At 48.3% G+C, this 15,399-nt stretch overlaps 1 protein-coding gene across 2 annotated transcripts in view; it reads right to left on the reverse strand.

The window, feature by feature from the left end:
- Nucleotides 1–13,024, reverse strand: part of LOC147603122 (uncharacterized) — a 49,172-nt gene extending 36,148 nt beyond the window's left edge. Inside the window, exons 1-3 of one of the 2 annotated variants that reach the window (XM_086797172.1) lie at nucleotides 12,708–13,023; nucleotides 12,428–12,552; nucleotides 11,681–11,777 (exon numbers count right to left, since the gene is read on the reverse strand). In XM_086797172.1, coding sequence (XP_086653298.1) covers nucleotides 11,681–11,777; nucleotides 12,428–12,552; nucleotides 12,708–12,777 — 292 coding nt within the window. In that variant the 5' untranslated portion in view covers nucleotides 12,778–13,023. Of the gene's footprint in view, nucleotides 1–11,680; nucleotides 11,778–12,427; nucleotides 12,553–12,707 lie in introns of both variants that reach the window. The other variant, XM_086797173.1, reaches the window with a different exon arrangement.
- Nucleotides 13,025–15,399: the final 2,375 nt, after the last annotated feature.

The following is a 15,399-nucleotide window of genomic DNA, read 5'->3' on the forward strand; positions in this document are numbered from 1 at the left end:
TCGCTAGTGGAAGGCCTCTTTGACAACATTTCGGGAGAGCAAATTACCTCTCGAACGACTTTTCTTAGAGATGCATTGTGGGTGCACTCCCAGTTGACACCTTCTTAGCTAAGAGAAACATTGCACCTCCCTCTTGCAAGAGGGGTTCTCATCGCCAAGAGATAGTTATTCATTTGTTATGGGGATGCCCTTCTTCTCGTGCTCTCCTGTACAGACTATCAGGACACTTAAGAGTGCGATTTCTCAAATACTTTAAGAAAATCTTCTGGCTGTTCAGGCGCCTTTCTTCACCTTTGCCAGATTACGCAATTTTCCTTTCCTAGACTAGATATTGGGCTTTGTGGACGATCTACCATGCATGAAATCAGCTGATTTTCTGCCATGAGGAGATCATATGCTTTGCTTTTTCTAGGAGGTCTCTTTACCTTTCACTCCAAGATTCTTTTGACCTACCAGCCTCTGGTAGACAACCAAAGTGCGGTAGACTAGCAATCACCTATCCAATTGTAGTCCAGACAAATAACAAGTGAACAAGAGCTAGAATGCTCCAGAACAAAAAGGAAAACGACACCTGTTGGCCCCAAAGCTTGGCGCCCCTTTCGGTATTTCTTTATTCAAATTCCATGGAAAGTTTAACTGAGTACAACAAAGCCAATCAAGGAAAGTAAACCTCCATGTCCAATCTGGCAACCCTCAAGACCTCTTAGCATAGAGGATTCACATACAGATCTGTGTCCCACAAAAGCAACACACTGTAGTCTCCTCTAATCAACCAAGACAATACAACAGGGCAGCCTTGAGCACGCATCTGGCTGTTCCATGTTCATGGCTTCAAACTCAGCCCAAGTACAAATCCACTGTCCAACTCTGTTTCCACCCTTCAAACTGCCATACCCCTCCTCTCACAAAGGGCCAGAAGAAACAACTCTGTAGCAGACATAAGCCAGTGGAAAGAAAGAGAGAAAGATATGTTCAGAGTTTACTAACTGTTATGCACAGTTCTGCACCGGAGGGATTGATCGTACCAGCATGTACTTGCAACCGCCTGTGTCAGCAACTCTGCAGCACACGTGTGCACTTGTCCGTACAGGTTTGTACTTGCAGCACACGTGTGTACCTGTCTGTTTCTATTCTCCCAGCAACCACCTCAGAACTGTACCTGCAGCTGCCTACGTCAACCAGTCAGCAGCAACCGGACGGAACCTGTCTATACCCGTATGCACTTGCCGCCTGTACCCTTGTGATGCGCCGCCTGTACCAGCTGTACAAGACTGTCAGTACCCGCCTGTACCTGCTGGACAGGACTGTCAATACCCGCCTGTACCTGCTGGACAGGACTGTCAGTACCCGCCTGTACTTGTCCGTACAGGTCAGCACCTGCAGCACACGTGACTGATGCGCTGCCTGCACAGCAGGACAGATGTACCCGCATGTGTGATGCGCCGGCCAGTCTCTCTCCACGCAGCGCAACCAGATAGTACCTACAGCACTCGTGTACGACTGTGATGCGCCAGCTGTCCGTACAGAACTGTACCTGTACCACTTGTGTGTACGGCTACCTGCAAGCGACTAGTTCCACCCTGTTCTCCACGCAGCCAATCGACGACTCCTCAAAAAGCAAGAGAGAGAGAGAGATGGAGAGGGAGGCGTGTACTCTAAAAGTAGAGTAGCCCCCCTCCATAATTATCCTAGTGGCCCTCCCTTAAAGTTTTTAAAAACTAAGGGCCACCCAAGGTTTATAAACCTTATAAAATTTAATACCTTGGTCCCCCCTTCACACTTGGGGTTGTCCACACATATTACTTTTGTCCGGACACCCAAGTATGCATCTTTAAAAAATTTATCTTGCTCACCAACCACCAGGCTCACACTTATGCTGTTCCACTTTCACAAGGTCATGACATACCCCCCTCTTGAAAAATGGCAAGCGTCCTCGATTGCAATCTGGTGATATAGCAAAATATCCACAGTGAAAAGTACAATATGGCAAGATCAACGTCCCAATCTCTCTAAGCCATGCATATGTAACAACATTCACTGCAAACCAATGGTGTAGTAGTAGTCCAAGTTGTATACCATTGTGAACCATACACAACCACAACATCCAATGTGACTAGTACACATATATCATATAAGTCCCATAAACATACTTTCAGCCATCAGTACCTTCGGGTGAGACAAAAGCTGCACCAAGCGACCTCTAGATGTCATCTGAGCCTGTCCGTATCAACGGAGTGGAGGTGCTACCCCCCTCTTGAGCATCAGGCAGTGCTCCTGACTCATGCTCTGCTGAACCTGAATGAGCCGTAACAAGAGTCGGCTCCAACTCAAAGGCATCGAGATAAAGCTACAAAACCTGAGGTGAATCTGCTAAGTCACCTTCCTCCATCCACTTCGCATCCATCGGTGAATAGTTCTTGAATTTCACAAGATAACGACGGGAAACTTTACGTCGTACCTTTCGTTCCTTATGTGCCAGTATCTCAGGAATAAGAACCTCATCAAGTTCCTCAACTTCCGGCTGAACCTCATCTGATACATCCTCAGGCACATCCCCATGGAAAGGTCTAAGTAGACTAACATGAAATGCATTGTGAATCCTCCAGTGATCAGGTAGCTTCAAGCGATAGGCCACCTCACCAACCTTTTCCAATACCTAAAAAGGTCCATTATAGCGCATGCTCAACTTAGGGAATAAGCGCTCTTTACCCTTCATTTTCTTGAGCCTAGCTTTTTCAAATCGCAAAAGAACCCAATCACCCAATGCAAACTCTAATGCACGTCTGTGACGGTCTGCTGCTTTCTTTTGCTTTTGCTGAGTTTTCTGGAGTGCCAACTTAACTCTCCGATAAGCTTCATCCATGTTCTCCACATACTAATCAGCCGCAAAGATCTTATCCTTTGTGTGCAAAATAGGTGGTATCTTCTTCCCTCCTTTCACAATCTCAAAAGGCACCTTGCCTGTCGAGGTATGGACGGTGTTGTTATAAGCAAACTCCACCAAAGGAAGATACTTTTCCCATTGTTAGTTGTGCTCTGACACGTAACACTTAAGAAGATCTAACACTGTAGAATTAGCCTCTTTGGATTGACGATGAAACGAAGATGAAAACTTGAGAGTTGTACCCATGTTGTCAAACAACCCTCTCCAGAATAAACTCGTCATCCGTGGATCACGGTCACTGATGATAGACGAAGGCAAGCCATGATACTTGAAGATGTTCGCCATGAACAATTTCACCATATGATCAACTTTGATCGTCTTACGCATGGGAATGAAATGAGCCTGCTTACTGAACCTGCATATGATAGTCCAAATGCCATCATTCCCCGTTTGTGTCCATGGAAGATCAAACATAAAATCCATGGCAATGCTCTCCCATGGTCTATCTGGAATAGGTAAAGGCTGAAGTAACCCTGGTGTCTTTTGACCGTCAAACTTCACCTTCTGACATACGATGCATTGCCTAACAAAAGCATCAACATCTCTTCTCAAGGTCGGCCAATAAAAGAAAGTCTCAACTGCTTTTACTGTGGCGTCAATACCTCTATGACCTGCATACGGTGGAGCGTGACTTTCAATCATAACCTTGAGTCGTAATTGCCTGGTAACACACAGTCGACCATGCATCAACAAAAAACCATCCCTGAGAGTATAATGATCATGCCGCTGACCCTCATACATGTGATCATAGAGCCTTCCAAAATCTTCATCATGGGCATACTGCTCTTTCATCTCATCAAGCTCATGATGATAAGCAAGTGAAACTGCTGAGACCTGTGGCTTGCGTGACAAAGCATCTGCCACAACATTCTTTTTGCCTTCCACATGAACAATCTGAAAGTGGAACATAGACAAAAAGTTAGCCCATCGCATATGCTTCTCAGAAAGTTTAGTTTGCGTGAGGAAATAACACAAGGTCTGATGATCTGTCTGCACAGTGAAATCAGCCCCAAGCAAATAGTATTTCCATGTAGAAAGAGCATGAATTACAGCCAACATCTCTTTCTCATAAACCTGCAAATGCTTCTCGGCATTCTACAATATACGACTCTCACAGGCTATCACATGTCCTTCCTGCATGAGAACTGCCCCAATGTTGTTTCCACATGCATCACACTAGACAACAAAAGCCTTTCGGAGATCCGGTAATACCAATACGGGATCCGAAGTAAGCTTTTCTTTAAGCTTTTTAAAGGCTGTAATTTCCTGATCAACCCATCTAAACGGAGTTGCCTTCTTTGTTAAGGCATGAAGGGGCGAAGTAATCTCAGCAAAATACCGTATGTACCGCCTGTAGTAGGAACACAATCCCAAAAAGCTGCGTACATCATGGATGGTCCTCAAATCTAGCCAATTGAGAATTGCTTCCACTTTCGAAGGATCCATACGGACTCCATGCTTAGACACAATATGCCCCAAGAAGTGTATCTCTTCCAAGAATAACTCACTCTTCTTGCCATTAATGACCAGCCAATGCTTCCGGAGTTCTTCAAACACAATGGCCAAATGCTTCCTATGCTCCTCCTCTATGTGTGAATGCACAATGATATCATCAAAGAATGTGTCCACAAACGCTCTATGAGGCCAAAAAATCCTGTCCATCATCCTATTAAATGTGGCAGGAGCATTTGGCAAACCAAAGGGCATAACTAAGAACTCATATAGCCCAAAAGTGGTCCGAAATGCTGTCTTGTGCACATCCTCGGGTCTAATGTGTATCTGATGATACCCGCTTTTCAAGTCTATCCGACTAAAGACCGTTGAGCCCTGTAAGCGGTCCAATATGTCAGCGATTATAGTTGGCACTCGCCCCAGTAGAGGGGAGATCCGGGATCTTCTCCAAGCCCGCCTTCTTGCAGATGTGGACAAGATCCTGGACGTTCAGCTACTGGGCCGTGGACACTACCAGATCGAGTCGAGACTGCCCAGAGCGTGGCCCAGGTCCTAGCCATGAGTCCCCTTGACATCAGGGACGCTCAGGCATTCTTCAGACCTTGGCAGCATGGCTTTGACCCAGCAGCGACCGAGCAGGGAGAACGCCTTTTCCATGTTACAGTTTGCTTCCCTGGACTCCGCCGCGAGTACCTTCCGCTCCTTTCGAGGCTAGGAGCACTGGTGGGCTCAATGCTCGAGACTGGCCCCACTGCAGCTTCAGTGGTGGCTAGAGCAGCTGGGCTACCTTCGGTCAGAGTTTTGGTTCCTGACATCTCTTCCCTTCCGAAGGTCATTCAGCTACCTCGGATAGGGGGGGGATGGATTGATCAGAGAGTGGAGTTCTCGGGGCTCCCGAACCAGTGCTTTATTTGCAGACAGGTCGGCCACCTGGCCAAGGCCTGCCCTCGCAGGAGACCCCGACCTGTACCGCAACAGCAGGCCCCTGATGGCCCGCCCACATATGCAGCTCAACAGGCAGCCTCCGGGACACCTGCTCAGCCCACAGAGACCTCGGAGTGGCAGCCTGGACAGGGACGCCGTCGAGGGAGACAGCCCCAGCAGCACGCCCAGAGACCGATGCAGCAGCAGCCACAGTCTCAGCATCACTGGGTTCCCGTGAGGAACAGCTTTGCTCCCCTCCAAGAGGAGACCCCAGCGCCGACTGAGGACCAGGAGATGCTAGCACCCCCTCCTTCACCCCCACCCCCACCCCCACCCCCACCCCCACCCCCACCCCCACCTCCCCCGTCCCCGCCTTCCGCCTCGCTTCCACCTTCGCCTCCTCCCGTCCCCGCTCCGGTTTCGGCAGCGGCTCCTTCCCCCCCCCCCCCCCCCCCTCTCGCCTCAGCTACTCGGGAGGCCTTGGCAGTCCCCTGGCGTTCACCTGCAGGCCGGAGGGCTCTAAGCACCGACCTTGCTCGAGCACCGCAGAGGAGACTTACCATGCCGATTCGGGCTTCACAGATATCCTCTATCCGCAGTCGGCTGAGTCGTCTCGACACTAGACAACGCTCGGAGGCTTTTGATTACTCCTTCACACGGCTTTTTGGAAGCAGAGTGCCCCCATGAGCCAGCACCCATCAGAGTGCATGTAGTGATACCTCCGGCCCGCGGGGAGGAGGCACTTGATTCAGCCGGTGGCCTTCTCATTCCCTCTCTGTGGCCCATGCGACCGGGAGTGGACTCTGGAGCTCGCTCTAGCACTTTGAAGACTCAGGCAGTTGAGTTTTCTCACCATGTGAGCGATCTGGAGGTGACAGATGTGATAGGCCGACTATGGGAGTTGGCTCATTTTTTCATTGATCCCGGGAGTGTGGATGCCTCAGGGATTCGACATTTGGTCGTTCGCATAGTGGCAGACTTAGCACGGGACCCTGGATATATATGCATACACGATGGTGCTCTGTCTGAGCAGGAGGCAGTCGCCATGGGACAGCCACTGGCGCCTGATCCGAGATTCTTGCAGCACATCGGGTAGGCAGATTCGTAGCCGCTCGAATGGGGACTATTCTCCATCCAAGCCGCTTGCGAAGGCCCGCCGTACGACTGAGACAGCATCCACCTCAACAGGTCATCCATGAGGATCATCTCATGGAATGTACAGGGCCTTGGCGGTGCACATTATATACATTATCGTGGTTGCTTGAGGCAGGAGCTTCAGAGATGCCTGGTTGGGACAGTATTGATATTTTGATGATGCAGGAGCACCATTTGGGTGAGAGCAGGATCCGGAGATATGGTTCAGTGATGCCTGGTAGATGGGACACCTTTTGGTCTGCAGGGTTTGGCCCCTTGGGTGGGCAGGGAGGAGTATGTATGGTCATTGCGGATGTATGGCGGCATGCCATTGTGGATCGCGGGATCATTGTGCCTGGTAGAGCACAGTATGTCATTCTGAGGACGCATGATGAGCTCTTTGGCGTGCTCAATGTCTATGCGCCTAACCATGCTAGTGCCAGAGCAGAGTTCTGGACCCAGGTTACGGATGCATTGCCAAAGGCCGCACATTGGTGTGTCGGGGGGGACTTCAACATGCTTGAGGACCCGGCCGATAGGGTGGTAGGCAGTCATGTTACAGTGCACGGTACGGAGCTTGCAGCTTGGGAGCGATTTTGCATGACACTGAGGATCACTGATGCATGGCAACATGAGGCCTTCTCCCGCTCTCAGGACAGTCTTAGTTTCTCTCGGTCGGATCGCCGGCAGGGAGGGACTAATCTATCACAGATTGATCGCTTTTATGTGGGCGATAGGTTAGGGGAGCGAGGGGGCTCCGTTGGCATTCTCGCTGGCACCTCTTTTTCAGACCATGCGCCAGTTATTTTGACACTTGAGGAGAGGACACGGGAGACCAGCTTGCAGTTGAGGATCCCAGAGAGGGTACTTACCGATCCTAGTCTGGCTGAGAACATTGAGAGTATATGGCATGATAGTCAGAGCTCTGACCAAGATGCAGCAGGCCAGTGTGCCCAGGGACTCATCGAGCTCAGCTCTTTTTTGCACGCTGCAGCCTTGACACGGCTGGGAGAGGCTCGCGATCGGGAGCGTCGGCTGAGACGTAGCCTTGCTTCGCTTCAGTGCCTTCAAGAGCAACAGCCTACATGTGAGTGGATGGCGTCCCAGCTGAGCCAGGCACGCCAGGAGGTTAGAGAGGCAGAGGAGCAGAGACATGAGTTTTACTATCGCCGCCAGGCCTCTCAGTGGACGCAACTTGGTGATAGAGTGACTGGGGAGTTTTTTGAGATTACTGGGCCCCGCCATGCTCGAGCAGGAGTCCGCCAGCTTGGGAGGCCGGACGGATCGGTAGCTACTGAGCCCGAGGAGATCAGAGCCATTGCCACTGGATTCTATAGAGACCTGCTTGCAATGGAGCCAGCCACTGAGGCTCGGGATGCTTGCAGACAGACTGTGTGGGCCCATGTGTAGAGGAGGGTCACAAATCGTATGCGTACAGTTCTGGGTGAGCCTCTCTCAGAGGTTGAGCATGCTGAGGCCTTGAGGGCCCTTCCGCGCCATAGTTGTCCAGGGGAGGACGGATTGACGCCTGCCTTTTTTATGCGGTATTGGGACCTTTTGGGACCAGGCCTCTGCAGGGGCTTTCAATATGTTTTGGACACTGGGGTGATGCCACAGAGCTTTTCAGAGGGCTTGATTTTTCTTATCCCCAAGGGGGAGGGAGTATCAGATGATATTCGGCATTGGAGACCTATTACGATCCTCAATACTATCTACAAGGTCTTAGCAAAGGCCTTGAGTTTGAGGATCCAGCCCTTCCTGGGGGAGTTGATTCATGCTACCCAGACAGGATTCGTCAAGAAGCGTAGTATCCTTGACAACATTTTCACCTTCTCGGAGGCGACGGTCCGAGCTAGATTTCTTGGTGAGAACTTGGTCGTGATGCTTCTCGATTTTCAGAAGGCATACGATAGAGTCGATTGGGGTGGTTTCTTAGAGGGCACTATGCTTCGCCTGGGCTTTGAGCCAGGTTGGATTCGAGGGGTGGCGGCTCTATATTCCAGAGCTCGTAGCCAAGTGCTGAGTGCAAGAGGACGGGGGTCGAGTTTTGAGTTGACCAGATCAGTCCGTCAAGGGTGTCCTCTCGCCCCGTTTCTTTTTCTCTTCTTTGCTGAGGCTATGAGCATGTATCTAACGGCAGAGGAGGTTGGTTTGAGAGGACTCCAGCTTCCAGTCCGGGGGGAGGACCTGCTCGATGCTGAGTTTGCTGATGACAGGGGTTTATTTTTGCATGGCCAGGAGGCCAATCTTCAGCAGGCCGAGCAGTCACTTCAGGTTTTTAGTGCAGCTTCGGGAGCATTGATCAATTGGCGCAAGACAGTGGCCTTTTGGATCAGTAGCGCTCCCACTCCGGCATGGAGCCCAGACCCGGGTTTTAGATGGATTCCTCCTGGCACAGCAGTGCGATATTTGGGATGCTAGATTGGACTAGATTTGTCACCTGAGCAGCAGATTGCCCCGCTTCTTCTGAGCATTCGGAGGAAGCTTTTGTATTGGAGTACAGCTCGGCTATCCTTGGCTGGGAGGGTGGTGGTGGCAAATCAGGTGCTTTTAGCGACCATGTGGTACATTACGTCTTGCTGGATCTTCTCGAGCTCTTGTACCAGCCAGGTACAGAGGCTTATCAGGAACTTTCTTTGGTCTGGGCGGGATGGTCAGCCAGCCCGGGCAAAGGTTGCTTGGTCAGTTATCACACTTCCGTTGGCCCAGGGAGGCTTGGGCATTATAGATCCAGTTGATCAGAGTAGAGCCTTATTGGGGAAGCTTATTGTTCGGGGGCTGCTTCCAGGCACTGAGCCTTGGAAAGAGCTTCTTTCGCAGCGGCTGCAGGCTCGGGCTCCCCCAGCAGGGAGCACTTGGGCACCAGAGATACGATGGATCTTCATAGAGATGAGGAGGACAGGCCTCAGTAGAGGATGGGAGGACAGATTTGCCTTGAGTATCCTGAGAGCTTGGGAGTTGCTGAGACCAGGGCTCCCTCAGAGACCTCCTCCTTGTGATGAGGAGCGGGCCAGACAGCCGCTCATCTGGAGCCCATCGGTTCGCACAAAGCAGGGTCATATGCTGGGTTCTCGACCTCGTCTAGCCTAGGGACCATTGGCGGCAGGCCCAGCACGTAGTTTTGGAGACTGGCAGGCCTTCTGCAGTCTCCCAGAGGAGATCCAGGTGGAGAGGCTGAGTCACTTCAGAGGGGGGTTGATTATGAGGGATGACATTCAGGAGGCACTCGTGACTCACAGAGGAGTGGTTCACGCCTCTCGAGCCCGTGGCCCCACGGTGGATGGGAGCCTTTACTCAGTTGGAGATCCTGATTGCTGTAAGAGCTTGCACTGAGGATGGCAGATGCCTCTACTAAGAGATCCAGGATGAGGGCAGGCTTCAGAGAGTGGAGGTGGAGTCGCCTTTGGTTGCAGCGTGCATCTTTCAGAGGATACGGGTGGTGGCCGCCGCTTCTCGAAAGTGGCATATTGACCCAGACCCTGCAGATGTGGACTCTGATTGGCGCATATGGGCATATGCAGCGCGCCCCTTGGCCCGGCTCCAGTGGGACCCAGGCGAGTACGAGTGGCATGATCCTTATGCATCCCTTGAGGCCACAAAGATCACCTTTTTCCAGTATACTATTCGGTTGGGGCGACATTTTGACGGCGAGGAGGATGGTCTCTCCAGCTGCATCGCGGCACTGGCGGCTACTACAGGGACTCTCTCAGGAGTTCCTGGATGATTTTTGGACCAGGATCTGGGCTAGTCGACAGGCACGCAGGATCTCGACTTTCCAGTGGCTGGTCGCCCACAAGGGCTCTGCAGTTGGCACCTGGCTTGTCTACAACGGTCTTCCGACAACCTGCGTCCGATGCGGCCACCCTAGGGAGACACAGAGACATTGCCTATGGGACTGCCCTCAGGCGCAACAGATTTGGTTGCGGATGCTGCGCATTCTGGCCTCCCTTTCTCCAGAGGGTATGTATACGTGGGGTGCCGCTGCTTGGTCGACTTCGTCAAGGCCTGCTATGGGCTATGAGACGGAGCAGGACAGCCAAGCCATCAGATTCATTAGGGGCCAGCCTCGCCTTGTTCCTTCACCGGACTTCTCGTCCGCCGGCTGGACACAGTAGAGGGATCTACGATGGGAGCTCCTCAGCAGCCTCACCATATGGTTCACTTGGAGGGCCCAGTGCTTCAGGGCCTTTCAGGGGAGACTGGAGCCACCAGCAGAGACTATTCGGGGGATCTGGCAGGAGTTGATCCACACCCTGCGAGAGGACAGTATGACCGCATCCGGGGCGACTCGGATGAGGCGATCTTGCGGCGCCATGCCTTTCACACCACTTGGCACAGCAGCCCCTTCTATACCCTACACACGGGGTCCCCTGTTGGCAATACAGGCCACCTGTTTGGCTTTTCCCCCCTCCTATTGTATGATATAGCCTCTCAGTTCTTTGTACTGATACTTGTACTTTTTAGCAGTAGGGAGAGTCTCCCTGGCTGCCTTGCTTTGTTCTCTGCTCTGTTTTCTTATGAGCAGAGAGGATCTTTTGTAGCCCTACGGGCGTTTTTATATAACTAATGAAAGGATCTTTTCTCGGAAAAAAAAAAAAGGACAAATGCACCGCTAAAGATAGAAAGAATAAGCATAATATCAACTGGCCGCCGCAACTCAGACGAATCTGCATGTCCGCTAATACGGCTGAATTATATACCTAGATGAATCCAGGAACATGCCCAAATTCACCTTTTAGGAACGTGCGTACATATTCAAATGCCTATGTATATATATACCTAGATGAATCCAGGAACATGCCCAAATTCACCTTTTAGGAACGTGCATGTTATATACTCATGGTAGTCAACCCACAATACTATATAACTATCAACTCCATTATGCATAGTATGGACTAGATACTACGACATCCCCACTAACGTCATCAGTGCCCAATAGTGGGTGTAGAACTCTGTATCAAGATATGCTCTCATACACGCACTCCACACACACACACACACACACACACACATAAGAGCATATATTCACACAAAGCCCTTCGTATTGAGTTTCTGTCTATGTATGTACATTTATGTAAAAAATATGTTTTTATATTTTGCATAAACACACACTTTATATCTTAGCTATTCACATGCATACACACATACATAATACTATTATTATGTGTGTAGAGGAGCTTTGACAACCCAAGGGCTCTTCTTGTCTTACGAGATTGGCATACTTACACTCCACTTTATGACGGAGACTTGCTTTGGCGCTAAAAACCGAGAGGAGAGCCACGAAATCTTTGAAATTCAAGCCATCCAGCATCATTAGCATCCTCTGATCACAAAAAAGGCAGAAAAAATTCCAGGAGACTAAGCAAAAGCTAGTGTCTTAATAACAATATTCACAGACAAACAAATAAAACCGTCAAACTCTTTATTATGGGCGTGCACAATTCCCAGTTCTACCAACAAAATCTAGAAATAATGGATGTTTTTAGGTGTATCCAGCTATTGTGGCTGCTTTTTACTAACGACTCTTAATAGTCACAACTCTGGATGAAACCCGGTTCCTGCTAATTGGCAGGCTGGGCTGTTACCACTCTTAGAGTCATTGAAAATTGAAGCTATAAATTATGCGATTGGCTGTGCATAATGTTTTCCATGCTCCTAGCAGACAAGACATATGCTGCTCCACCGACAGCATTGTATCCCAGCAGTGGAGTTACTCTAGTACCCGAGTTCGAGCCCCGGCTGGCGCTCCCCTGAGGCACCTGGCACCCTCTACAGGCAACAACATCCCACTCAGTGTGTTCACACTGCACTTGCGCAGACATTCCTAACCACCCTTGGTCAGCATCACCAATCGACTTACAGAAGAATCTACTACCAGAGAGAAGAAACACACAGACACACACACACAACCCAAAAATTAAAAAAAAGAGGGCATATGCCCGTCCCAAGAAAAATGCTAAAACTGAGGCTTACCTGGGATAATGGATTTACGGCAAACTCAGGCACAGATAAGAACTCCTCTGCAGAAATGAAGCCTTTTCCGTTGCGATCTAGCTGGCAAAATCTTTCGTACAAGGACACTATTTCCCGCTGGGAAACTGCATAGCCAAATAATTACAAATAATATTTAAAAAATTTTAAGTCTCTTAAGAGAGAGAGAAAAAAAATCGTGTCTGTGAATCAGAAACTTAGAAAAAAACAGAAGGCGGCCCTATGTGTGTGTGTGTGCGCGCGTGTGTGTGTGTGTGCTTACACAATCCACGGCAATGCTCCTGCACATCTTCGATGTCGTACTGTGTGAGCATGGAAGACGTGTTGCCCATTTTTTGGTACCAGGGATCAAAAGAGCAGAGACACAGCTGCAAGCAAGATCAGCTCGTTACAACAGGACCATTTGCGAGAGGGCACGCTTAAATAACACAGCATGTTATAGTTGTTGCTGCTGCTATCGTGCAACGTGGACGAAATGTTTTCTTCGTTAACTCCACCCTCCCTCTCTAAACATACACACACACATTCAATGTTGTAGGTAGGCAGTTGTGTCGTCTATACTTTTTCCGATTTCCCCAACCTACCCCGCCAATTAATTCCATACTTTTCCTACATAATTGATTTTCCCAATCTACCCCGCCAACTAATTCCATACTTGCATCTCTAAAGTTGGTACAGAGGCCAGCCCCTTTTCATTCTTTACATTTCTCATTTTCTTTTTTTTGGACCAATAATATTTATTTATATTAACTCTTCAAAATCTGGCATACCATCACCCCTTTTTTAACCTCATTCAAGATTTTACAAAGAAATTCTCATCTTTCATCCTCACTCAAGAAACAAGACTGATCCCACAAGTTATGATACCCTAGCAATAAGCAAGCCTCCATCGTGGCCTCAGTAGTGTAGTCCCAAGGGGACTGTTTTTCTAACATACCCCCATGCTTTGACCAAACCTTGATAGTAGGTCTAGTGCCAACCGAGTTCTCAATAAAGGCAACAAAATGTGTGATCCGTCTGTTTTTCCTCGCAAAATGTGCCTCTAAGATTTAGTACATTTCGCATTTTCCCCATTTCCCATGTGTTTTGGTGTTGTGTTTTTCCTCCTTGGATTGGTAATCATCACAACGTGTTACCTCCAACCTTCCAACGAAGTTTTCTTCCACTCACCCCACCCTTGGTATTCCTCTACGGGGTTATAGTGTTGGAATCAATGGCTGGAAATGTTGGTCAATCACATCTAGCATCGCGCGCCGTCGGATCTCCCCGATCACCATGAAAGTAAACTCCGACCAAAAGTAAACTCGGATCAGGGACACCGATCGTCGCTGGGCACTGGATAGTGGGAACGCAATCGCTAGGAACTAAAGTAAACTCGGACCAACATAATTATCGTGATGGTGCACGAGTAAAAGTTATGGTCTTTAATGAGGGATGATATATCGTATGTTCAATAAATATTCTTTGGGACCTTTTTCAAGCTTATAATAATAACTCAACTACGAAAAGTGTGAGAGTAGTAGAGATAATTTTAAAAATTAGACTAGGTTCAAAAGTAAACTTGGACCATTATCTTCTATCAAATTTTTACACAGTCCATAGAATACACTTTTCAAACACTTAGTGTTGACATTACCATATTGAGATTTCTTCTCTCTCTCTCTCTCTCTCTCTCTCTCTCTCTCAAATTGGTCAGCATATTCTTCATTCATGTATGTTATCATTCATTCATGTATGTTATCATTTGCATAGGAATTGATTCTCAAATAAAGTAAGCATGATTGAAATTGAAATGGCAATGTGGGGTATATATTGTGTTCTTAAAATGAAGCTTTATACAATCTTAATCTTTGAAGAACGGATTTGTTTAATCAAGGCCAAAGCGACTTCTATATTGAAGAGTGCTCCGATGTGGTGATAGAAGTTGCTCCTCATCAAGTGATGATTCAGACGTGGAAAATCTCTTCCACAATACCAATCAAAGTATTAATGTTCAATCCACTCAAAGTAACATTGTTCAATCCAATCAAAGTAACATTGTTTCACCTAATCCAATGTTATATTTGTCTCCTAGATACTATTCATTTGACAAGGCAAGCCATAACTTTATGATGAGAGCAATTCAAGGAGATGCGAAAGTCACATTAGAAACCTTGAAAGATCATGATTCTAAAGGTAATCTTGATTTACAGAAATGGAGAAGAATGATGGATGACCTTTGCTTGGGGATGAAAGAAGATGGTGCACATTATCTTTGCTTGAATAACACACCAGATCTAAGGATTGCATGCAAAGAGTGGGGAAGCATTGAGGCATTGTCTCGTTATATTGTGGAAGATGATTATCACCAAGGAGTGAATGAGACAGTCAAAAAAATCAACTCTAGATGGTGTACTGATATTAGAAAGCATAGGATATTCGCCTCTTTTATTAAGCACGTCATCAATGCCTTTGGGGTTGTAAGAGATCAAACCATGGAGGAGAACTTGAATGCCAAGTCCAAAAAGGGTACAAGCAAGGGTGTTAACTGTATATAAGGTTCACCTCTTTTATTAAGGACGTCATCAATGCCTTTGGGGTTGTAAGAGATCAAACCATGGAGGAGAACTTGAATGCCAAGTCCAAAAAGGGTACAAGCAAGGGTGTTAACTGTAGATAAGGCAAATGTGGAAAAATACTTGAAAGAGATAATGATTGAACACAAGGTTACTAGTGATGGTTCGACCAACAAAAAAGAACCATGGAGAATCTCCTTCCACAGGTATGATTCCAAAAGCACGAAGCAATATTCCTCTAGGTTGTGGTGTGTTGTTTTCCATTCTTGCATGATGTGCCTGATAAAGTAAACTCAGAGTGGTCTGAGTTTACTTTTCTAGTTTAAGTTTACTTTGCTTGATAGAAACCACAATGCTCTACCCATGAAAGTAAACTCGGACCGGACCAAGTTTACTTTT

Source organism: Cibotium barometz, chromosome 65 (genome assembly GCF_041138505.1).
Source record: "Cibotium barometz isolate CiBa-2024 chromosome 65, ASM4113850v1, whole genome shotgun sequence".
NCBI classification, from domain to species: domain Eukaryota; kingdom Viridiplantae; phylum Streptophyta; class Polypodiopsida; order Cyatheales; family Cibotiaceae; genus Cibotium; species Cibotium barometz.